The following is a 25,018-nucleotide window of genomic DNA, read 5'->3' on the forward strand; positions in this document are numbered from 1 at the left end:
TCTTGGTGGCGTCCTGGCATCGTGTTCTATTTAATGGTCACACTCAAGAGACTATTCTATTCTAAATGACTCCCCGCAGAGGCTAACAGCTTCCGCCTCCTTGAAAGCACCGGATAGGAGGATGATCCCTCTAGAGGACCGGTTCTAGAGTTAATATAAGAATGAGTGTATGGAGAGGCAGGCAACAGCACGAACAGCCACGCTTCTAGAAGGTTCTGAGCAGTGCGCAGGGTAGCGGCAGAGGGAGTAGGAATGAACAGGCGAAGGACCCGGGGTCACGAGACCGTTGGGTGGGCGGAGCCAGCGGCCGGGGAGGTTCTAGTCTGTTCTGCCTCGCGGCAGCCGCCCCCTTTACGCGGTCACGCTGAAGTAGCGCCCGGGCCTGGAATCGGGCCGCCTCCCGCCGCCGCTGGACTATGGACCCCCGCAAAGTGAGCGAGCTTCGAGCCTTCGTGAAAATGTGTAAGCAGGACCCGAGCGTTCTGCACACCGAGGAAATGCGCTTCCTGAGGGAGTGGGTGGAGAGGTGAGACCCGGGCCTGAGGACCGTTGAGGGGAGGGAAGAGGGACGGCCGGAGAGGGTGCTGGGCCCCGAGCTGCCGCGGGGCGGTGGAGCGTGGAGCTCGGCGGCGGGGCTCGCTCCTTGGAGGCCACCTCGAAGGGCTAATGGGGGATCGGGACGCTTAGATGGTTCAGAGGCACGGAAAGAAATGGCAGAGCTGGGTTCTCTGCACCCTGAGGTGGCCAGGGGTGTGTCTTCGTCGAAATACGGAGATGCAGAGTGTTGCGGGGACCTGGACACTGTAGACTTGAGGGGGAGGGGTGAGGGCGGCCAGACTGCTCTTTAGCGTGGAGTTGTTTTTCTTCCCGTCTCTGGTGTCCTGTTGAGGTCGCAGTAACACAAAGCAACTCTTATACGCACTATGCCCTTAAAAATTGGTGTGGTTAATAAGTTACGGTACAAGTGATAGCTGTATGTGATTACCTTTACGATTACTGCGATTCTAAGTGCGTAGAATTATTTTTAGGAATCACTTCTTGTCCTTTGGTAGTGGCGGTTCCCCATCACTTCAAACATTGTAAGAAAGATGATTTTTTAAGAACCCGCTTGTTAACACGGTCTGTTCTTGTTATCTGTAACTCCAGAGTACGTCGCTACGAGCGTGAAATAAATTGAACAGGCATTGTGCCAGATGCTAGCTATGAAACAGTATGAGAACAATCTATTGAGTAATACAAATGAATAAATACAGAAACTCGTTTGATACTTAGAGGTTAGTATTCTGCGTTTTGGAGGGGAAGTTAAGGAAGAAAGGGAACCCTTCCCCGAGATGATTTTTTAAAATCGCTACCTCCGGTGAGGAATTTGAAAGAGATGACATACAAAATTGCTTCTCACGGTGATAAGTAGCGACAGTACAAAGAAACGAGACCCTTAAAAGGTACTACCCTAAACATTGATCTGTTTACTTCAGTAATATTTTTATAGGGAAAGATGCACCAACGATTAGCCAACATTTCAATGACTAGTTCTTCTAATGAGCTTGTTCTAACAAAGAGATTTAAGTTCAAATCCGTGAACGTTGTTTGTGGTGGGTTAGTCATTTTTTTTCTCTTTTAAGTTTCTCAGTCCTTGTTTACCCATACCAGTTTTCTCGTTATTATAAGATTTCTGCTCCTGATATTTATGTAAAATTCTGAGCACACTTACAGTTAGTTACTGTAGTAGCTTAGTAACAATTGTTAACAGTTAAGAATACTATTCTGCCATTTCTCCTTTTTGACAGAAAAAAAAACCGTAAGAGATGCAGTTAGATTTTCAGGACTAGAAATTGAGATCTAGATTTTAGTTGTTTACTGCGTAATTTGATCCAAAAGTGTCACTTAAGATGTTTGTGTGCTTTCCTCTTATTATCCATTCTTTAGAGGAAAGAGCCTATAATTAGTCCAAGTTCTTAAAATTGCAGGAAAAGGGGACCTGTACTGCAGAAAGAAATATCTGGCATCAAGAGTGAACCTTATACCCAGTGGATACACTGTTCCACCTCTAGAGAGGTAGTGAGGACCCTGAAGAGAAGTTAAAATATCTGAGAACATTGTTGTAACTTAAGACGGAGAGCTGGTTGCTATGTAAGATAATTCTGATTTAAGGTTTGAAAAATACTGTCAGGTATTGTGTTTTTAAAAAAAAAATGGCCTTGTGTCTTATTTTAAAGTTTCCCATAGGTAATTCCAGTTTTTCTTTCTGGTTCTTTTTATAATTTTCTTTTGGTAGACTGAATTGTTGGCTTAAGTATGGAATGAAGGGTCTTGGCATGTGTACACACCTGATTCTGAACGTTTAAGTTGAGATACTAACCTACAAGCTTTTGTTATTTGTTTCCGTCTAAATTTAAACCTAAATGGTTGCTGTCTCTGAAGTGTTTTAATTCCTCTCTTTTCTGCCTTCATATCAGCCTTCTTAAAGCAGTCCAAGGTTATAGTAGATTGGGCTGAATGTAGAGACTTCAAGGTCTAAGAATATTCCTAAACCTAATGCTACTTTAGGTTTCCATTTCAGGTTTTCCTCTTCTCCGTACTAAATTAGTCATGGATACCAGGGCTTAGACAATCTGTTTGCTTATTTGCCATAATTTCTACCATTATTTATACCTTTAAACTTCATTTAGTTTTAAGAATTTATAAGTTTAATATACTGGACAAAGAGAAATACGAAGAAAAAAATTTTGGCTCAGTAGCTAGTGGGAATTGGGGAGGCTACATTCTTTCTCAGAAATATGTTTTGGAATATTTTTGTTTTTCTAGAGGAAGAAGTGTTTTCTGATGCTGTTTTCTCCTATTTGACAACTCGGTCTACATTCTATCTTGTAGGTGCTTTTTATCTTTTCACTTTATGGTAATTTAAAATAAAAGGGAGTGTCTTTTATTCTGGTCTCCAGCACATGGACCGTTGTTCTTCAGCAAATATTCTTTGTCTTTTAAAAAAAAAACACATTTATTTTATTGAAATACAGTTGCCTTACAACGTTTCAGGTGCATAGCAAGGTGATTCAGTTATACGTATACATACATTGAAAAATTATTTTCTATTATGTGTTAGTTGCTCAGTTGTGTCTGACTCTTCATGACCTCATGGACTGTACCCTTCAGGCTCCTGTCCATGGGATTCTCCAGGCAAGAATACTGGAGTGGGTTGCCATTTCCTTTTCCAATAGTTCTCTGTGCTATATAGTAAACCTTTGTTTCAGCAAATATTTTAAATAAAGTGAACCGAATGCATTTGTACTGTCAGTGAATTTAGAATGTAGCACCCAGTTTTTTGTACATGTGTGTCAGTAACTATAGCACAGAGTAGACTGAATGTTACCAAAGTAAGAGAACTAGGACTGAAGTCTTCTGTGATCCCACATGAGAAGGTCTCTCACTAGTCCTTTGTAAACGCCTGTATTGGCAAAGTCCAATTTGCAATTTTGACAGGGAACTAGCTTGTTCTCAATCTTGGAAGCATAAAATGAAACTTCTGTACCTATAAATTGGTGTTACCTTCCAGTAGTTAACTAGAATTTGGAGTGTGAGAAATTCTGAATCTAGTTTATGAATAAAGCCTCTTGGGTTTTCCTCCCACGTTTTAAATTTTTTGGAAACTGTTTCTAGCTTGCAAACAGAATGCAAGTGTAGTATGAAGAACTTTTTTCCTGAACTGTTTCCAACACTGTGTCCCCAGCGCCATTTAGTGTGTGTGTTCTACAAACAAGGACTGTCCTTTGCAGTGCAGTCATCAGCTCAGGAAACTGATGCACTACTATTATCTAGTCTGCAGAATTACATGTTGCCCTTTGTTGGCATGTCTCTTTGTTCTGAAATAGTACTTCAGTCTCACTGATTTTCATGACCTTGGCAATTTTTAATACCATGAGCCAGTTGTTTTATAGAACTTAACCTCAATTTGGGTTTGTCTGATCTTTCCTTAGGGTTTGATTTTGTTTAATATATTTCTTGGCAGGACTGTTACCTCCCAAGGTTTTTGTTTTTTTTTTTTTAATTGAAGGCTAATTACTTTACAATATTGTAGTGGTTTTTGCCATACTCTCCCAAGGTTTTAACATGAATTAAACTGTTAGGACTGTATTTGGATGTCACCCTAAATAGATTCCGGAATGCTGCATTTTGGAAACTTACTTAGTTTAAGAATTCTAATGTCTTCATTAAAATTTAGCTGAAAAGAACTCATATTTGATTACTGTGTTCTTTGGAAAAGCTGTTTTTAAAGAATTTTGTCCTGTTTTGTTCCCTTATCATTAAATCCCTTCACTCTGCTGAATTGCATGCTTAGGTGCTTTGGATTGTGTAATGATTTAGTGATTGGCACACGGGAGCCATTTTTCATTATCAGTATCAAAGATACTGAGTAATTGAAGATTCTTTTTGATAACTGTCACATTAAATAGAATGGGAAAGGTGCACATTTAATTTTAGTTTTCTAAATATATATTTTTTCTCATCTTCCTCAAGCATGGGGGGTAAAATACCACCTGCTGCTCATAAAACTAAATCGGAAGAAAATACCAAGGTAAGTTATGAATTTCATTTGTATGTTTAGTGATAAAGTACTATAAGGTTTCTTAGGAATGTTTTTCACCTGCTGCCCTCAAATTACCACCCCTGATTTCTCCCAAGAAATCATTTGGAAATAAGATCTTGGTAAAATTTCTATTTTGCGGTCAAATCTCTGTAATCTGATTTGACACTTAGAATGTGGGGTTGAATATTCACTGTGTTGTAAAATAAGTGAGAATAAATGCTGGATGCATGTTATATGCATGAACTGTAAGTGGTAAGCTCTGTAATTGTAAGCATTTGTAGTCTTCATCTTTTGGGGTGGGGGAGGGCAATGCGCCATGTCTTGCTGGATCTTACTTCCCCACTGAGGATCAAACCCGGACCCACTGCAGTGAATCCTAACCTTTGGGCCTCTGGGGAATTCCCATTCATAATTATCATCATTTTTTTAGCATGTAGTATAGTATTTTTGTAGGTACTTTATTAATATTTGGAAAGTAAATGAAAAAACAGCCCAAATTTGTTGCACTCTATGTTTTCTGCCTACTACCTGAGGGGTATTTCTGAGTGTGATTCAGGGTGGTGTTTTAGCATATTTGCCAAAAAGGCGTGTACAGTAGGGAGGTTCCTGGGGGGAGGTTGCTGGTAGCTAAAGTTTAGAGATGAAGGTTGGGGAAGAATGCTCTCTTCAGAATTCATTTTTCTCTTATTTTGTGCCTCTATGTCTAGAAGGTTTTCTCCCCTCTCAGAATTTTCTCGTTAGCTGTCTTAAATTGATAAGAAAATTTGCCGTTTTATTTAACATTATCTTTGAACGGTGAAATGAGAGAAGTTAAGTAAAAGCTCCAGAAATAGTTAATTCTTTTTTTAGATGAGTCATTTGTCAGAGTTTGGTAAATTCTGAGCCCTAGATAGGCTATTTTGCCTTATGATACATATGTATGAAGACAAAATTGTGTTTAATATGTATCTCTGCTAAAACTTTTATTTTGCAAAAGTAGTAATGTGTTTGATTATGGGGAGTTGTGGACTATAGTGCCTGTTAAGGCATAATATGTGGTATATCCACTTTATTAGCTTCCTAAAAATCTTAAATTTTTTAAAATTCTAAAACTCATTGTCTAAATGGTTTGGATAAGGGAGTGGACCTATACTTACTTAAAAGAGCAATAAAAATAGAAAACTAAAAGTAGTTTACCAAAACACAAGAAAGAACATTAACAATTGAAATAAAATGTATGTGAATAGTGTATACATAAATCTGTATAAATTAATAAAATATATATTGGGTGTGTTATTAAATGCTGATAGCATTGTTTGCCTTCCCTTTGCTAGGAAGAAAAAACAGATAGTAAGAAGGCGGAGGAAAACATAAAGACAGACGAACCATCAAGTGAGGAAAGTGATCTAGGTGAGGAGATGGTAGTTAGTATGTATTTGATAATATAATATGATCGCTATAACATGATCCTGTGTTGATTTTTTTACTAGATTGACTAATCAGTGCTAATAGTAGTATAACATGAACTACATATGAAACTTAAAATTTTCTAGTAGCCACATTTTAAAAATTAAAAACAGTTGAAATTAGTTCAAATGATGGATTTAGACTAATACGTAAAATGTTAGCATTTCAACATGTGATCAGATTGGAAAAATTATTAATGAGCTGTTTTTCCATTTTTCATACTAGTCTTCAAATTCAGAGTATTTAAGTATTTATAGCATATCTCAATGCAGATGTTACATTTTTATTGGAAATACTTGATCAGTATTCAGACTTCATGAAATTTGTTAAAAAAAATTTTTTTTGTAAAAAAAAAAAAATTTGTAGAAAAAGTTGGGTCATATACCCAGGTTTTTCTAGATATGTGTAAAAGTTTTCAAATAACTGAATCAAGTACCAAAAAATTGTTTTCCTTTAGTATCTGCATCTGTGTTAGTAATATTGGTTCAGTTTAGAAGAATTGATGTGTCATGGGCCTGGGGTTTTATTTGGTTTTATTTTTTCAGACTGCAAACTGACAAATTTCTTCATAAATTTGGAGGTCTTTTGAGACTATAAATATATACCCTAGTTATTAATTGGGTCGTCTCTTAATTCGTAGAACCTATCTAAAAGCTAAAAAAAAATAACTTAAAATTTTTAAAATTTTGAATTGGTTCTTGATCTTTGGTGTGTTGGAAAGGGCTTGTTGTTTGTGGGCTTAATCAGATCTTTTACTTACTGTAAAATATTTTTTAGTCTTACAGTTTTATGAAAATTACCATGACTATAATAATTTTTTTAAAACTAAGCATTTTGTACATGAATTAAGCTGGTTTACAATTAGACAAAGTTAGTGGTTCAGCAGGTAAAGAATCCGCCTACAGTGAAGAAGATGAGAGTTCAGTCCCTGGGTCGGGAAGACCCCCTGGAGGAGGAAATGGCAACCCACTCCATTATTCTTGACTGGAGAATTCCATGGACAGAGGAGCCTGGTGGGCTATAGTCCATGGGGTTGCAAAGAGTCAGACACAACTGAGTGCACACACAGAGGCTCAGTTCCTGTTAAAAATTAAAAATCTTCTTGTTGAATGTGAATTCTGATTTCAGGTAGCTAATTTTAATTTCATTCTTTTTTGACCATTTAGAGGAAACTGCTTTTATCAAATTCACTTTGCTAAATATGGTTCCTAATACTGTATCAGTAGTATGTGCTGGGCTAAGTCACTTCAGTTGTGTCTGACTGTTTGTGACCGTAGCCCTCCAGGTTCCTCTGTCCATGGGATTCTCCAGGCAAGAATACTGCCATGGATTGCCATGCCCTTCTCTAGGGGGTCTTTCTGACCAAGAGATTGAACCCAAATCTCTTTTGTCTCCTGCATTGGCAGGCGGGCTCTTTACCACAAGTGCCATCTGGGAAGCCCCGTCAGTAGTATACCTTTAGTTTAAAATTTATCCGTGCTGTTTTCAAAAACAGAAAATGGTAAAGTTAAATATTTTACCATGATTTACAACAGAGTTTCATAGTAACTTGTGCTATCTGCATAAAATTAAAGAACAAAAAGCATAGTGTATTGGTGTGTAGAACAGAGTATTTGCATTGAATCGGTTTGTTGACATTGACTAAATCAGTGGTGTGTCTGTGTGTAATACATTCTAGGAATAGTGACTGCTCTTGGCAGGGTACTTACTACAATGTGATAACATACGTTACATTATGTGCCTATTAAAATGAAATGTAATCTTACCAAAACAATAGGATTGTGTTTTACAAGGAAATATTTTAGTATATTGGTTTAAATAAAACTAACAAAGTAAAATATTTAAGTTAACCTAGAGTAAAATGTTCAGTTCATCAGTTACACAAGCCAAGGTTAATTGGTTTTTAATAGCCTCCTGTGGCCAGTGGCTACTATATTGGGTAGCACAGGTCTTATTGTCATTTTCTCAACTTTGACAGAAATTGACAATGAAGGTGTGATTGAACCAGACACTGATGCACCTCAAGAAATGGGAGATGAAAATGTAGAGGTAAGGTCAATGGTTTATTTTCTGTTTGCTGTCAGGAATGTGAAAGTTTACCTGTTGCAGTTATCTTATGATGTGTTTCTCCTAGGAAAAGGGCGTGTTAACTCTTACTCTGACTTAAGGCATCAAGGAAAGCATTTATTACTTAAAATATTTGGGAAAACTCCCTTTATTTTTAATCATACTCTAACAAAATGCTTGTTTTCTGTTAACCTATTTCAGTTTCGCATCTGGTTGAACTGCTCTTGAAACTATAGAGTTCACCTAACATTTATTTCTACAAATGGGATTGCCTGTTAATGGGATATCTAGTACCAGTGATTTTCTAAAATGATTTTGTCACAACACACTATATTACTCTTAAGGTGGTGAAAATTGATTCTTGGGAGGTGGGTCCTTGAAAGAAACCTTTAGGTGTTAGAATGGTTAGTGGTATTCCAAAGATCATAACACATTAACATGTATGGAGTATATCTGCACAATTAAAATGGAGGGGGTGAGAAATAAGGGGAAAATGCGTAATAAGCTTTTTTGGGGGTTGATAATGAAATGGAGCTTGAGAAACAGTGTAATATACAAATCATAGCTTAAAAGATTGGTCCAGGCCCTCATCACTACTTAATATTGTCATAATTCATCATTGCCATACTTACTGTGTAAAATGGTGTTGTTCATCTCAGTGTGTCTAGATTTATAATACTTTGTATTTATCCTACTTGGGATTTACTAGGCATCTTAAATCCTAGGGTGGTTAACTTTTTTTTTTTAAGCTCTGGAGTATTTTCAGCTAGTATCTCTTTCAAAAATGGCTTCTTTCCCATTCTCTCTACTATCATTCAGGAGCCATGGTTAGATACACATTAGACCTTTTCATCATTAAGTTCCATCTCTTTAACACTGATGAATTATGTATGCTTTCTTTATCTAATCAGCTGTTGCATCAAAGTTGGAATTTGAATGCTTGTTTTTCATTTTGATATTTTCGCTTTGATTTTTTTTTTTTAAGATGACTTGGTTATTTATAAGTGTCTTGCTCCTTACTCATTTTCAGATCTTGCCTTAATAGTCTTAAAACACATTAAATTCTTTTATCAGTTTGTCTTCCTGGTCTTATTCTCCTGTTATTTTTCCTGACTCTTGCTCGTTGAGGTACTTTGTTTATTGTAGTTTGAGAGAGAGAGAGAGACTGTGTGTGTCTGTGTGTGTGTTTTGTGGAAAGTTTTTGAGGCCTAAATAGAAGATGAGTTTCTCCAGAGAGGGATATGTTTGCTTCCATCAACACTCTGATTTGGTGTACTAACTCAAGGGCCACTTTAAATTTTCATGGTTTTTTCCTTGCATGTTTAACTACACAAGTAATGTGACTGTGGTTATGAATTTTCAGTGGAGATTTCTTTGTCTTCTCACTACACAGCCGCCCTCTGCACAGGTTTATTTTTGGAATAGGCGTTTGGGTTTCCCGATCGGTATTGGAGGCTGAGTAGGCGGGATACATTTGTGTCACTGAATCTAGACTTCATTTCATGTGTCCTGCAGTATCCTCAAAACCAGAATTGTAAGGTCGCCAGGTTTGACACCTTCCACAGTGTTGAAAGCAGGTGGAGTGCCTGGCATCTGGCTGAATTTCAGGTCTTCATTTAATCTTGTTCTTTGAGGATTTCTACATTCTTAGGTCATAGATGGCTTTTGAATGGTGTGTTTTAGACTTGTTCAAAGTATCGTGTGTACCATATTGCTATAAACTGAAGTCCTCTTTTTGCAGATTATCCTGGCTCTGCAGGATGTCTTACTATCTGGCAAGTGTGTTTTCCTTTGTTCTTTTTAAAAGGATTTTTTAGTTTGTCCAAAACTTGTATGAATTTTTGTTGAAATCGCTTTGAATTTACTGAGTAACTTAGGGCTAGATTGGTCAATAGATTTTTTATAAGCATAGTGTTTTATCTGTGTCCTTTAACAGAATTGTCTCTCTCGCCCCTTCCCCTCCCTTGAAAGTCTTGTGTGCTCTTAGAATGGTATCCTCTTCTATTGTATTTTATAATTGACTTTTACAGATGTGGAAGAACTTTGGGTTTATTTTTTTATTTTTTATTTTTTGGGGTTTTTTTTGGGGGGGGGGTTATTTTTTATGTAGCTTTTGTATCTGAGAACTTCATTGAATTGTCATAGCAAATCTAATAACTTGTCAGTTCTATTAGGTTTTCTAGGTATAAAGACAGGTTGGTATTTTCCTTCCAGTTTTTAAATCTGTCAAATCATTTTCTTAATGATTTAGCCAGCATATTTTATAGTGATGGTGATAGAGTGGATTTTTGTTTGTTAAAGAAATTGCTTCTTGTAGGACATTTGCTATGTTTTTGTCATTAATAATCTTTATAGTGTTAGCATCTTCTACAGTGTCTGTTCTGTTAGTATAGGTGCTCATGGATGGTTATTGGACCAAAAGAATGAGACATTTTTGTTGTGAAGATTCAAGCCTCTTAGGAATTAACTTTTTCACTTGTGAGGAGACTGGGTTTTAGTACAGGCATGCCTCCAAGATATTGTGAGTTAGGTTTCAGACCCCTACGATAAAGTGAGTCAAACAAATTTTTTTTGTGCAAATAAGTTATGTTGACACTATAGTCTGTTAGGTGTGGCATAGCATTATGTCTTTAAAAATGTGCACACCTTAAAAAAAATGCACACCTTAATTTAAAAGTACTTTATTGCTTAAAAAAATTGGCCATCTGAGGCTTCAGCAAGTCATAGTAGTAACATCACAGATCACCATAGCAAATACATTACTGAAAAATTTGAAATATGAGAAGAACTGCCAAAATGACACAAAGACACAAAGTAAGCAAGTGCTGTTGGAAAAATATCTCCTGTAGACTCCTAGGGTTGCCAAAAACCCTCAGTTTGTAAAAGGTGCAGTGTTTTTTTGCAGAGTACAATTTAAAAAAAGCTATGCCTATACTTGTGAATAACTAGAAAAGATTTGAAAAAACTAGGGTGGGAAAAACCTGCTCCGATCGGGATGGAGGGAAGCAAAAATCATGTCTAGGGCAGAGTATAGGGAGTGAAATTTATTGTTTAGTATGAAAGATTAAAACGTATCCTGAAAAAAGAAAAATAAATAAAATGTATCCTGTACGGTTTCTTACTAATTATTTATCATAATTATCCTCTTTATTCCCTGAAGACCAGAGATGGATGAATGAAAATGGGAGTTGTGATTACTACACCCCTAAGAAAATCCAAATTGTTTTCTGTTTCTCTTTGCTTTTCTACTAATTCTGAGTTGATCTTCAATTTCCCCCTAGATAACTGAGGAGATGATGGATCAGGCAAATGATAAAAAAGTGGCTGCCATTGATGCCCTAAATGATGGTGAGTGTTATTTTTTTTCTCTTTGCTATGTTTTTGTAGTAGTCTGAATATTTTCTTCTCTCATTTTCTGCTACAGTAACTGTTAATAATGGGAAAGTGAAAGGGAATTTAAATTTTTTGAGTATATTGTGCTGGAGAAGAAAGTGTCCTGTTTTCCACTCAGCTTTTTCCCATTGACAGAGAGGCTGAAATGAGCACTCAAGTATCATTATCTTGCCTCAGACTGTGGACAGATCCTGATTGTCACTCCAAGACTGTGCTTTCCTGACTATAGTTTGGTGTTTTTCCCCTGACAAGAGACTTTTAAAAGGTGGATGACTTCACCCCAAAGGGTATTAGATCAGTGAGCCTCAACTTTTTACATAGTAAAACTCTTGACAAATACTGTCCATTGATAATAACAGTCGTCTTCTAGTCTCTGCATGTTAGAACCGCTTCAGAAAATCCTGTCAGAATGGGAGAGTGCTGATAGTATTAAGTATATTGTTTAATTACTTAAAATTTATAAGAACAAATTATTTATTAACTGGGTACTAAGCAGGACCCCTTCATACCTGTGGTGTAGTGTCACAATGGCATTGTTGAATAGATGCTGTTGTATAATGCTGTTGTGCATTTGGACTTCATCCATCAACTTAGAAGATGACTAAAGTTTTATTTTAAAATGGTTTCCACGCCATCAGGGAAGGCCCTAGAATGAGTTCAGTATTGACTGTTAGTCAGGTTCCTTTATGTTTATACTATTGCAGTTACCTTAATAGGTTGTCTACCTGAAATGTCTCTATGGCTTTCTGTTCATTGTTCCTAGGTTATTCTTACTTAGAACTTGTTTTTATTGTTACATACTCCTTTGCTTGTAACCTGCAATTAACTTTTGCATACATTGTGAAGGTCATTATAGCATTAGACCTGCTAGAGTCAGATCCCATATTTGCTGTCCCAGCCTTGTTCTCTTTTTGAATATTAATCTTCCATTCTCACTCTCCTTCAGTGTTCCTTTACTTGTGCTTTACTGCTTCTGTATAAAGATCTTCTTCGCCTTTTTCAGCTTTTAATTTGTACCCAGCAGTTCATCCCAGCCACTTCTCTTCCTGACCGTTCCTTTTCCACACTAATCTTTTCTTAATTGCCCTGTCCCGGAGCATTCCTGTTTACCTAGCAGAATGAGGAGTGGTTAGATTCTAGATATATTTTAAAAGTAGAGACAGAGGGGTTTTGGTTTCACATTGTGCAGTCAAGAATAACTGCAAGATTTGGGGCTTAAGGGTAGATCAGGAGTTTCCAAACTGCAACCTCATGTTTTTATAGAGTTGGTGGAACAGAGCCACACCCATTTATGTTTTGTTGGTGGCTGCTTTCCCACTAAAACTGCAGAGCTGAATAGTTACGATTGTTAAAGTCTGCAAGGCCTGAAATAATTATTAAATGGTCCTTTCTAGAAAATGTTGCTGACCTCTAAACTAGACTGAACGGAGGAGCCATTTAGTTTATAAAGTCAAAATCTTTGTCTCTAATATATTTACTTGTGTTATCCTATTATATATATAAAAAGTGTTTAGTTGAGAATGTAGGGTAGGGGAATAGATTTGGAGATGGGGTAGGAATTAAGAGTTTCATTTGAACATGGTAGATGTGAATTGCTTATTAGACATTGAAATCTAACTTCTAATAGACATCTGTAGGAGTAACTGATAAGACAGAACATTTTTCTGCGTTTTTATGAGTTCTCTTAAGGTCCTTAACGCTTTAGTTAACTGGGTAAATATTTTTCATAGTGAATTGTGGCATTTACTTTAAAACTGTTTGTTTTGTCTTACTAGTTTCCTGTGTATTATGTTTATTTATTAACTGACTTTACTGAAGGTACTAATAAACAAAAGAAGCCAACTATGAGAATGGGATACTGAAAATGAATTTAAAATAACGGGTATGGTCTCTCATCAGTTCTAGTCCACACACACCCCCCCCCCTTTTTTTTGGCTTGTGAATGTCTCTGTTGTGTATAGTTTATTGGTCTCTGATATGTTTAGTTTTAATTTCTGTATCAGCCTCATGAATGTAGTGAGGGTACTTTTTCCTTTATAAGTTTAATTTTATCCTTTTAATGGATAAAAGAAAATTAATTAATGGAATAAAATTGCCTTAGCCTTTGATTTTGTCTTAATTTAAAAAGTCAGTAAGTCCTACCAAGAGTGTGGTATTCTGAAATTTTTAAGGGGGGTTGTGTTCCCCAAATTATCTCTGTCTTGGGTGACTTACAGTATAGGTATAGTAAAGATTTGCTTTGAAGAGCCACTTTTGTGTATTAATTTAGAAACTAGTCTTCTACTGGACTAAAAGGGGAATGTGAAAGGCTGGTAAAAGAGATAAACCGTTAATATTTCTTATCCACTATTTCTCAATAAACTTGTTTCACTTTAGGTGAACTACAGAAAGCCATTGACTTGTTCACAGATGCCATCAAGCTAAATCCTCGTTTGGCTATTCTGTATGCCAAGAGAGCCAGGTGAGAAATCTAAATAAAAGAGCTAATTTCTGCTTATTTGTTTAGATAGAATTGCTTCTATGGTAATCCTAAAGATGTTATTGTTTGAAATGAATACTTTTTAATACCAAACTTATTTTTTAGTGTCTTCATCAAATTACAGAAGCCAAATGCTGCCATCCGAGACTGTGACAGAGCTATTGAAATAAATCCTGATTCAGCTCAGCCATACAAGTGGCGAGGGAAAGCACACAGGTAAATAATGGAACCTAGTTATTTTCAGAGCTCTTTAAATTTAAATCTGGTATGTTAATATACCTTTTTTTTTTATTATTAAAAAAAGAGAGCCTAATGTGATACATGCTCAGTATGTAAAACTGAGAGACTCTATGTCATACGGAACAAGTAAGAAAATAAGAATTCTTTTCACTTCTTTTCCATTCAGTGAATATCAGTGTTAACATCTTTGGCCACATGTAGCCAAGAATTTTTCTCAAAGTTATCTCTAAGAAAAGAGAATAACTTTATCAGTATCTTATAAACTTTCTCTTATTTTCAGACTTCATTATTGTAGCTTAACATTAAACAACCAGTATATTATGGAAAAAGGAATACAGTAACTTGAAACTATTTCAATTACTGCTTGGGAACATGAACTATCAGATAAGGGGGGAAATAAATGAATTTCACCCAGATTAGTAATCAGACCTGAAAGCGAAGTTTAATATATGGATAAATCTTTGTGGTTTGGGGTGAAATGTCCTGTGCTGTTTACATCTTACTGGATTGGAAAAGTTCTGTGCTTCAAGGGCAGATGCAGATAGAGGTGAATATGCTTGGGACCTATTGTATTAGGTGACTCAGTAAAGTAGCTCTAATGATTATGAAGACAGTGTTAAAGATACAGGTAAAAGATTGGAAAATTGTTATTAATGCTGTCTGGGTATACGAATGGTCATGCATTGCTGTGGATTGTCTTGAAGACCACATTTGTCTTTGAGCATTGCTTTGTCTTCTGGTACAAGAACTCATTCTGTACTTTGACTTGGAATAAACCATTTCTCCAAGGAATCATGGTTTGTTTTAGTGGGACTGTTTTGTGGAAAACTGAAGTTTGGCCACTAGGTATGTTTATTGTTTCCAGGATATCATCACTGTCATTTCAGTTAACTTAAAAAAATAATGGTCTTGGGGTGAAAAGTTTAAAAATTTTGAGTTTATACTGATATTTTCGATTAAAATTCAGCATTAAATGTTTTCCCTTTTGTATTTTTTGACTAGTCTCCTAGAATCATGCCTTAAAAAAATAATACACCCTCTAAGTAAAGTGTTTGTTGTTGTGGGTTTTTTTTTTTTTTTTGGTAGTTTTTTCTTATCCTTAGAATACATCTCACATAAGATATAGTCAAAATACTATTTTAAAAATTACTTGCAAAAAAAAATTACTTGCATAAATTTTTCCTGCATGGTTAATGTTGTCAATGTGATAAACAAGTAGCCTCTTTTTTATTTCTGTTTGTGTTCAGGGTTAGGGCTTGCTTTATTTCTGTCCTTTCTTTTCTGAGTATGTGAAATATTTGCATGTTTAAAGAGTCAAAACTGAGTTAATAAGGTATACTTGGAGAAGTCTCATTTCCATTGCTATCCTGTCTATTCAAGTTTTACTTACCTTCACCAAACTTTAGTTTCTTGTTCATCCTCTCTTTTCTAAATAAAATGTGTACACATGTATTGTTTCCTATCTCATATAGAAAGTAGCATGTTAAATACACATCATGTTTACTGTTTTTTGTTTGTTTGTTTTTGGGGGTCAAGGGCCTCACGTTCACCACAGATGGGAGGCCAGTTGGGGAGAAGGTGCCAGGTGGCACAGCCACTGTATACAGCATGCCATACTGGTCCACTGTCAGACCAGTGATGGCCTCGGCTCCATTGCTCCCAGGCTGACTGGCTCCTGCCTGGCCACCACAACCCCTCGGGACCATTCAGAGGCATCACTGGAGGGTGTGTGGTTAGTTGAGCAGCTGGTGGTTCTCCCCATATCCTTGTTGGTCACGGGGAGGTCTCTTTTTTTGGTGGAAGGCATGCCTGACTCCTCTCATGAACAGGTTTCATATTGCTTTGTGGTGTTCCTGGATCCTGGAAAGGGTCGGCTTACTCCTTGGGGTGTCAGAAGGGGCTTCTTTGTGACTGCCCTGCGCCCCTCTGTGCTGTTGGCTGGAGTGCCCACATCTGAGCTTCCAGTGGTGCTTCTGAGCAGCTGTAATAAGAAGCAGTGTCCTCCCCACTGGCTTGGGAGCCGGCCCATCTTACAGTGCTCTCTGGCTGCTGCTCCTGATTCCGGAGCCGCTGTGACAGGGACCGCTGCCATCCCTAGCCCCAGAGCCACCCCACGCACCTTAACTGTTTTTGATGGTTGAAAGTTGTGGCTCTACATAATTTATTAAAATATATCCTGAATTAAAAAATTTTTAAGTTTTTAAGTTTTTTTTAGTAAAACAGCTTCCCAGTTACCATAGAGGAAATAAAACTCGTACTAAATTTTTATAGAGTGGAATGTAGTAATTAAATTAGTTCATGAAAATTTGTAGTTCATTATCTAACTTAAACCTGTTCTGTTACAGTCCTTTTTTATAAGAAAGACACTGTGCTACATAAATGAATATGGATAAAGGCCTCCAAAAATTACTTTAAATCTGTTTCAGACTTCTGGGCCATTGGGAAGAAGCTGCCCATGATCTTGCCCTTGCCTGTAAGCTGGATTATGATGAAGATGCTAGTGCAATGCTGAAGGAAGTTCAACCAAGGGTATGTTAAAGGAAGGGAAAGGCATTACGGTGATACTCCTGGGCTTAACCCTTGGCAGTAAATTTACTGTGGATGCAAGGAAACAACCATTGGAAGTTATAATCTGTAATCACTTAAATTTGTATTGAATTCAGGAAATCTCATTGAGTTTTCATGCTTTAATTTCTCATGCAGTTTTTTGCATCAAGTTCTGTTTGCAGGCCTGCAAAGTTATAACCAGAAAGTTAGAAATGGTAAAGGGGGCATCAACTTTATAGCAAAGGAGAAAACAGAAAATCTAGAAAATGTGACCCTAGATTGAGTCTGGTCTGTCTGTATTTCTGTCTAAAATTGTTAAAATAACTTAATGCATCTACATGGCAAATCTTTCCTTTTGTGTGAAATTCCACTCCGAAGAATTTACTCTCAAAGGCTTTAAGATAGTGGAAGTTTTATTAAATTTAATCTGTCAGATGATTTGATTTTCTTTCTTTTTGTAACAGGGCTAAATCAACAAGGTTGTTGAGCCTTGAGTTGAGTTGAAATATTCTAGAACACAAAGTTCTTAAATAATCATGAAGAAGCTAAAGTAACAGTTATTCAACTGTTGAATCTTATATTTCTATTCTATGAATAAATACTAGATTCCAAGTATTTGACATGTACTGTGTACTAGTGCCTGGTACATCTTGATTCTTATAGTTAAAACTAACATGCTTCTCTTCCTTGGCCCCTCATTTGATTGATGAGGAAAACTTAAGTATAATTAAACTGTGGGAAATAACTGCTATGTGTTCCCAGTCTCTGCCGTCCCCTGGCAGGTATTGGGCAAGAACTTTCATGCAGTTTGACATCTGTTATCATCTCTGCACTAGTAATTGTTTGACATTTTTTTTTCATTTATTTTTATTAGTTGGAGGCTAATTACTTTACAGTATTGTAGTGATTTTTGCCATACATTGACATGAATCAGCCATGGATCCACGTGTGTTCCCCATCCCGATCCCCCCTCCCACCTCCCTCCTCATCCCATCCCTCTGGGTCTTCGCAGTGCACCAGCCCTGAGCACTTGCATCTCATGCATCCAACCTGGGCTGGTGATCTGTTTCACCCTTGATAGTATACTTGTTTCAATGCTATTCTTTCAGAACATCCTACCCTTGCCTTCTCCCATAGAGTCCCAAAGTCTGTTCTGTACATCTGTGTCTCTCTTTCTGTTTTGCTTATAGAGTTATCGTTACCATCTTTTTAAATTCCATATATATGCGTTAGTATACTGTATTGATCTTTATCTTTCTGGCTTACTTCACTCTGTATAATGGGCTCCAGTTTCATCCATCTCATTAGAACTGGTTCAAATGAATTCTTTTTAATGGCTGAGTAATATTCCATTGTGTATATGTACCATAGCTTCCTTATCCATTCATATGCTGATGGGCATCTAGGTTGTTTCCATGTCCTGGCAATTATAAACAGTGCTGTGATGAAAAAAATATGGAACGCTTCACGAATTTGCATGTCATCCTTGCGCAGGGGCCATGCTAATCTTCTCTGTATCATTCCAGTTTGAGTATATGTGCTGCCGAAGCGAGCACATTTGAAATTTTTAACACTCCTCTAACTTCAAATCCCAGCCTCTTTTTCTCTGGGTCACAGTTGACTTGTTAAAGCCTGTGCTGTGCTTAGTCACTCAGTCGTGTCCGACTCAAAATTTTAAGACCCTGTGGACTGTAGCCCGCCAGTCTTCTCCCTCCATGTGAATTCTCCAGGCAAGAATACTGGAGTGGGTTGCCATGTTCTCCTCCAGGGAATCTTCCTAGCCCAGGATTTGAACCCAGGTCTCCCACATTGCAGGCAGATTCTTTACTGTCTGAGCCACCAGGGAAGCCCAAGAATACTGGAGTAGGTAGCCTGTCCCTTCTCCAGGGGATCTTCCTGATCCAGGAATCGAGCTGGGGTCTCCTACGTTGCAGGCAGATTCTTCACCAGCTGAGCTGCCAGGGAAGCCCACTCACCTCATCATTGAGGTTCTAAGGCTCTGCTTGGTCCTGGTAGCTCTAAGAAGATCTGCTGCCTGCATGTGAACTGTAGCTGCTCAAACATGGCTGCCTCTTCACACCCCTTAATGGTGGCCTCATTAACCCAAAATTTATCCGCTGTCTGCTTGTGCCTCAGTTAGGTCTTTTTCTGTAAGGTTAACCTAACTAATTTTTCAGAACTGTGTGTTAGTTTAATCTTTCCCCAAAGAAAATAATTCTTTAGCAAAACCATTGATTGGTGTTGACTTTATTCCGTTTTCAGAGAAGACATTTTTCTGTGACTCTTTCCTAGGCCCAGAAAATTGCTGAACATCGGAGAAAGTATGAGCGAAAACGTGAAGAGCGTGAGATCAAAGAAAGAATAGAAAGGGTTAAGAAGGCTCGGGAAGAACATGAGAGAGCCCAGAGGGTAAGATTTCTGTACCTAAACCATTAAAGAGAAATATAGTAGATTAGACTTCTTTGGAGATCATTCTAATTCCTGGCTCTTTTAAAATAAAAAGAGCTGGCTGCAGTTCTGTAGGATAGTGATGCTACTTAAAAGGAGGTTCTCCTTCCCTTCATTGCTTAGTCTTCAAGTTCTTAAGGGAGTTTTTGTAGCACCAATTCATATCCTTGTTTGTGTTTTCCTAAAATCAAGACTTCTTCCTGGCCAGGTAATTAATTTAAAACTTGGCAGTATTATTTGCTTTGTTTAGAATGCATGCCCTGATATTTTAAGTTTTATGATTCCTTCTGTTTTAGTAGTGAATTCATAGCTATTTAAAATTGACTTGTTACTTTTTAGTTTTAGTTCCCAAAATACTACTAAAAATCATCTCCAAAAGTTATGCTGAGTCGCATCAGTCATTTCCGACTCTCTGAGGCCCTGTGGACTACTGTAGCCTGCCAGGCTCCTCTGTCCGTGGGATTCTCCAGCCAAGAATACTGGAGTGGGTAGCCATGTCCTCCTCCAGGGAATCTTCCTGACCCAGAGTTTGAACCTGCTCTTATATCTCCTGCATTGGCAGGCGGGTTCTTTACTACTAGCTCCCACCTGGGAAGCCCACCAAAAATAATCCTTCCTCGTTGAGAATCCAATTGAAAATTGGTTTTTTGAGGGATGGGTTGTTATCTTTAGCCCAGTATTGCCTCTTGAAACTTGTCCTTCTTGTACCTCCTCTAGCTAGTTTATTTTACAGTTTTTTCATGGTTTGTATGGATAAGGTAGGCATGGACAGCAGACTTCTTACTATGTAATTTATTTCCTTTTCATATTAAAGGAGGAAGAAGCCAGAAGACAATCAGGATCTCAGTATGGCTCTTTTCCAGGTATTTTGAAAGATTAAAACTCCTAATATTGTAGATAATTGGGGATTATTCCCCTTTTTGGGGTTCAGGTGTGTATATTGTATTTAGTACCATTAGTCACTGGGAAAGTTTCATTCTTCGTAAAATTTTTTTATTGGAAATACAGTATATTATTTTCCTACAAGCCTTGAATAGTAGCAGTGAAAGTGTTAGTCACTCAGTGGTGTCCAACTCTTTGAGACCCCATGGACTGAAGCCTGCCAGGCTCCTTCTGTTCATAGAATTCTCCAGGCAAGAGTACTGGAGTGGGTTGCCATTCCCTTCTCAAGAGGATCTTCCCGACCCAGGGATCAAACCTGGGTCTCCTGCATTGCAGGCAGGTTCTTTACCTTCTTTAGTGTCTGAGCCACCAGCAGAGGCCTCTGCAATACAGGTAGAAGAGCTGTTAAAAAGGTACTCAGTATATTTTTGGGTCCTTTTCTGAATTGAGGCAGTGTGAAGTTTATGTAAAGATGAAGAGTTTTTGGGTTTTTTTGAGTTTGTCATTGTAATGGGGAATCAGCAGCTTCAAAGTAACTAGCTTTCTTGTGAAGGGTAATAGAGGCAGCTATGCACCACTTCTCTACTTAGAATTTACGTGATCAGAGGCTAGGGAAGGTAGCTGCTATTGTGAAAGGTCATGTGCTGGCAACTAAAAAAGGGGGTGGGGATGACTTGGAGAAAAAGCAAGAAAATAAATTTTAGCTCATGGCTTATTTTTGTTTATAAGTTAATACCTCATATCAGGTTCCTTGTTTTAGAAAATGACCACTAATGTGGACTAGCACTTGAGATAATTTTTTGTATCGTGGGCTTTATTAGATAGATTTGACAAGCAGACTGGCTCACTGTTGTTGCCTTGGGTCAGTAATTTTTGTGGAGACTAGTTTTAAAAAGTCACAGCAGCATAAGAAGCTAGAAGTTGTTTTCATGTCTCCTTATCTGATTAGGTCTCCTTATCTGTGATTGTTATTTATGGGCATGGTTGAATTGTTGAGACAGATGGAAATCACTCTGTTGTATATATTTCTTCTTTATAGTAGCTTTACTTGTAATGACCATTGATCCATAGAATATGTTAATGTTACCTGTATTTCTCTTTAGGATGTCCCTGTATCATTATAGTGTTAATTGTGATTTTAGAATATCTCCAGTGAATGTAATGGTTTATGGTAGTGAAAAATAGAGTAGAAAAATTTGAGTTTATAATCTAAAAATATACTAGAAGAATTAGATTGGTTTTTGTTAGAACTTTTTTTTCACTTTCAGAAATTTTGATGCAATTTGGGTGAAGATTAAAAAATCCATAGGCTTTTTTTTTTTTTTTTCCGTTAATTTTGGCCACATTGTGTGGCTTAAAGGATCTCCGTTCCCTGACCAGGGATTGAACTCAGGCCACGGCAGTGAAAACATCAAATCCTAGCTCACCAGGGAACTTTCAAAAATCCACAACTTTTTATAACATGTATTTAGGGTAGTTCTTGAAGGAATAACTGCTTAGAAGAATATCGTTTTTAAGAAGAAAAAAACACGAATTAACTTTAAATTGAAACATGAATAATATTAAAGACTGAGAAGATACAAGATGACTTCTTATACTTTTTAATTTTATTTCTTCTTTTTTAAAAAATACTTAATTGGAGGATGATTGCCTTACAATATGTATCAGTTTCTGCCATATATCAACATTGGTGTGTATTCTGTCGCTCAGTCATGTCCGACTCTTTGCAACCTCATGGACTATAGCCCACCAGGCTCTTCTGTCCATCAGATTTCCCAGGCGAATACTGGAGTGGGTTGCCATTTCCTTCTCCAATATCAACATTAGACTTTTTAATTTTATAATTCCAAGGGGCTGTTAGCTTTCCCTCTAGTTTTGTTACTAGGGAAAAATTATTTACAGCCTTGTTTTTAAAGAGAAAATTTAATGTTAAAAATTATGTCTTGTAGCATCCAGTTTGAATGTTCAGACTATTTGGTGTTCAGCAGCACCCTTGTTCTTTGTGCATGCACATGTGTATACTCTCAGACTACTTGGGAATATGGTCGGTGTCTATACAGATCTCTCATTTATTTTTGCAGGAGGCTTTCCTGGGGGAATGCCTGGTAATTTTCCTGGAGGAATGCCTGGAATGGGAGGGGGAATGCCTGGAATGCCGGGAATGCCTGGGCTCAATGAAATTCTTAGTGATCCAGAGGTCCTTGCAGCCATGCAGGTAAGACTTGGAAGAACAAAGCTGAACTTTATATCATTAAGGCATTTCTTTCATAATTCTATGTGGAAACATATTAAGGTTACTCTGATAGCCATATTTTACCGAGCTGAATTTACCCAGTAGCTTATTATGCAGTCGTGACATTCATTTTCTTTTTTTCAGAATGAGTAGTTCAAGTTTTTAAAAAGCAGTCTATAGGGAATACTCTGCAATAGTTGGTAATTATATCCAGTTGTCCTTTTCTTTATATCAAAATTGTATAACTTTAATTGTCTTGAGTGACATAGTTGAGTTTGACTTTGAAATGCACATTAATAATATTTATACTTAAGGGGCTTGTCCAAACCTGAGTTGATTTAGCCATGAGGAAGATTGGAGGATGTTTGCTTTCAATGTTGTATCAGTTTCTGCCATATATCATAACTATAGGTCTAAGAGATAGGATTTAGGATAATAAAATTGATGACCCGTAGAATATTTTTTTAATACTAAAATATGTATATACATATACCTTTCTTTGCAGGATCCAGAAGTTATGGTGGCCTTCCAGGATGTGGCCCAGAACCCGGCAAATATGTCAAAATATCAGAGCAACCCAAAGGTTATGAATCTCATCAGTAAATTGTCGGCCAAATTTGGAGGTCAAGCATAATGCCCTTCTGACATAAAGCCCTGCTGGAGGAAAAGCAACTTAGATCACCTAATGGATGTTGCAATAATACAAACCAGTGTACCTCTGACCTTCTCATGAAGAAAGCTGGGGTGCTTTGAAGATAATCCCTACCCCTTTGCCCCAGATGCAGCTGAAAACATTTTACAGCGGTTTGCCATTAGGGTATTCATTCAGATAATGTTTTCCTACTAGAAATTTAAAACTTTAAGCAATTTTTAAACCTTAAAAATATTTAAAATTAAAAAGGTATATTAACCCCTACATTTTTCTTTACTAATGATTTTGATTTTTTCCTTTGAATTAATTAGGCAAGTAAGATACATCAGTGTGGAAGATTTGTTGTTCCAAGTTTGAAATAAAGATTTGTTAGTGGGAGGCAAATACAGCATTTAAATAGATAAAGTTTGAATTGGACATATGGTTACTGAGGCATTTTGATTTGTCTTTTTAATTGCTTTGTTATTTTATCTTAAATGATTTGCTTCTGTAACTCTTGGGACCACCAGTATTGCAGTAGGACCTGGGGAGGGACTGGAAGTACTTGGCAGGGCAGCAGCCATCTTACTATATTTTATATCACATGTCCCCTTGTGCACATGCAGTTAAATCTTACACTGTGGTGAAGGGATGGTTTTTATAATGCTGCAGTAAAATTGGATTGCTTAGCTCTGTTCTTGTCTGATACCTAAAATAAATATTTCGTATTTCCACATAGGGGAAATAAGGGAATGTTTTCCTTTCTGTATTTCTGTGTTTAAAAATGTCCTTTTCACATCAAAAAAATGCCCAATTCTTTGTCTGCTTTTTCTGCTCATTTTCACAGTTTTTTCCTCCTACTCTTCTTGGGCTAAAGATGGTCCCTTTTTACTAACATCACTGCTATCATCATTCATAGCATAATTGTGCAGGCATATTTAATGCTGGGTTTAATATTTAATACAACAGTGACTATGTAGGGTAATACCCATAATAGCTGCAGTTTCTTACTTGGCGAAGAGATTTCATATTTAAGTGTTAGATTTTCTCTTTGGTGAAATCGTAACATATCAAAGGACCTTGGAAGAACGGATTCCCTTTGATGTTTGGTCTCCTACTTAGCAAATACCTATTGCAGTTTGAGTTTATCTTGTAGTATTAATCTTTGGAGAAGTTTGAATTGATACACAAGGAGGGAAACTTGACTTCCTAATCACTAAAGAATTAATGAGATTCATGGTGATTCTTCATTGTGGAGTTGTCAGCATTGTGCAAGATTCATTGTTGTTTTTAAATACTGCAACTCTCTTTACTCCCCTTCCCTCTCCTCCAAGGATAAAGAAAATGATTTTCTGTTGTATATCCAATTCTTACATTAAATGAGACTTAAGTCCAAGCACTGTAACAGGAATTGCTAGGTTTCTGCTTACTATCTTTCAATTTAAAGTATTAGTGTTTAACAGAAATTTCAAGGGATGAGACCTCCTGTACTTTGCTTATTTGAGGAATCAGTGGTATGAGCAGTGAAGTAAATTCCATGGAATACATTTCTGAAATCATAAGTTACTTCAGGTTCTCACTCTTTGCTGTATACAAGCAAATAGAAATGCATCAGTGAAGTGAGAAAAAATGCTGATTGAGCATGCGTTTTAAACCCTTTAGAAATACTCAGCGTATAAACCTGAATTTGAGCTTGCTGATGTTCTTTTTGTTAACGTGTGTTCTCCATTCTCAAAATTTCCAATGTGTGCTGTGAGTACCTCAGGACCAGCTACTGCTGGATTTTTTATTTGATTTACACATTACCTAAGTATGTTCTAACATAAGTGGGTAAAAGTAAAATTGTTTTTCTGAAAATGTATCCTGTGCTTTTAGATTTCTAATATAAAGTACATACTTCATTTCATTAGGAATTCAACATCATAACATCATTTCTAAAACAGAAATGTCCTTTTCTTGTGCCAATGATGCTATAAAAAGGAAAAGTAAAGGAATTTTTTTCTGCTCAAAAATACATAGTTACTGGATATTTCTAACTACATTAAAAATAAAGTATGGCTTCAAACTGAA

At 37.0% G+C, this 25,018-nt stretch overlaps 1 protein-coding gene and 1 non-coding gene across 2 annotated transcripts; one reads left to right on the plus strand and one right to left on the minus strand.

The window, feature by feature from the left end:
• Nucleotides 1–4: 4 nt before the first annotated feature.
• On the plus strand, nucleotides 5–25,018 carry ST13 (ST13 Hsp70 interacting protein). The gene is made up of 12 exons (XM_043880673.1): nucleotides 5–526; nucleotides 4,513–4,570; nucleotides 5,896–5,971; nucleotides 8,007–8,077; nucleotides 11,377–11,443; nucleotides 13,865–13,949; nucleotides 14,073–14,183; nucleotides 16,634–16,736; nucleotides 19,047–19,163; nucleotides 20,017–20,065; nucleotides 22,166–22,299; nucleotides 22,823–25,018. The coding sequence occupies exons 1-12, from the start codon at nucleotides 417–419 to the stop codon at nucleotides 22,949–22,951; spliced, it is 1,110 nt and encodes a 369-aa protein (XP_043736608.1). The 5' UTR covers nucleotides 5–416; the 3' UTR covers nucleotides 22,952–25,018.
• LOC122680951 lies at nucleotides 18,204–18,310 on the minus strand. The gene has a single exon (XR_006336859.1). It is a non-coding gene; the product is annotated as a U6 spliceosomal RNA (small nuclear RNA).

This window comes from Cervus elaphus, chromosome 22 (assembly GCF_910594005.1).
Source record: "Cervus elaphus chromosome 22, mCerEla1.1, whole genome shotgun sequence".
In the NCBI taxonomy this organism is placed as follows: Eukaryota; Metazoa; Chordata; class Mammalia; order Artiodactyla; family Cervidae; genus Cervus; species Cervus elaphus.

Coding starts and splice junctions, on each gene's coding strand:
- ST13 (XM_043880673.1), top strand. CDS start 417: ATGGACCCCCGCAAAGTGAGCGAGCTTCGAGCCTTCGTGAAAATGTGT. Junction 13,950..14,072: donor CTGTATGCCAAGAGAGCCAG/GTGAGAAATCTA, acceptor CTTATTTTTTAG/TGTCTTCATCAAATTACAGA. Junction 20,066..22,165: donor TCAGTATGGCTCTTTTCCAG/GTATTTTGAAAG, acceptor TTATTTTTGCAG/GAGGCTTTCCTGGGGGAATG.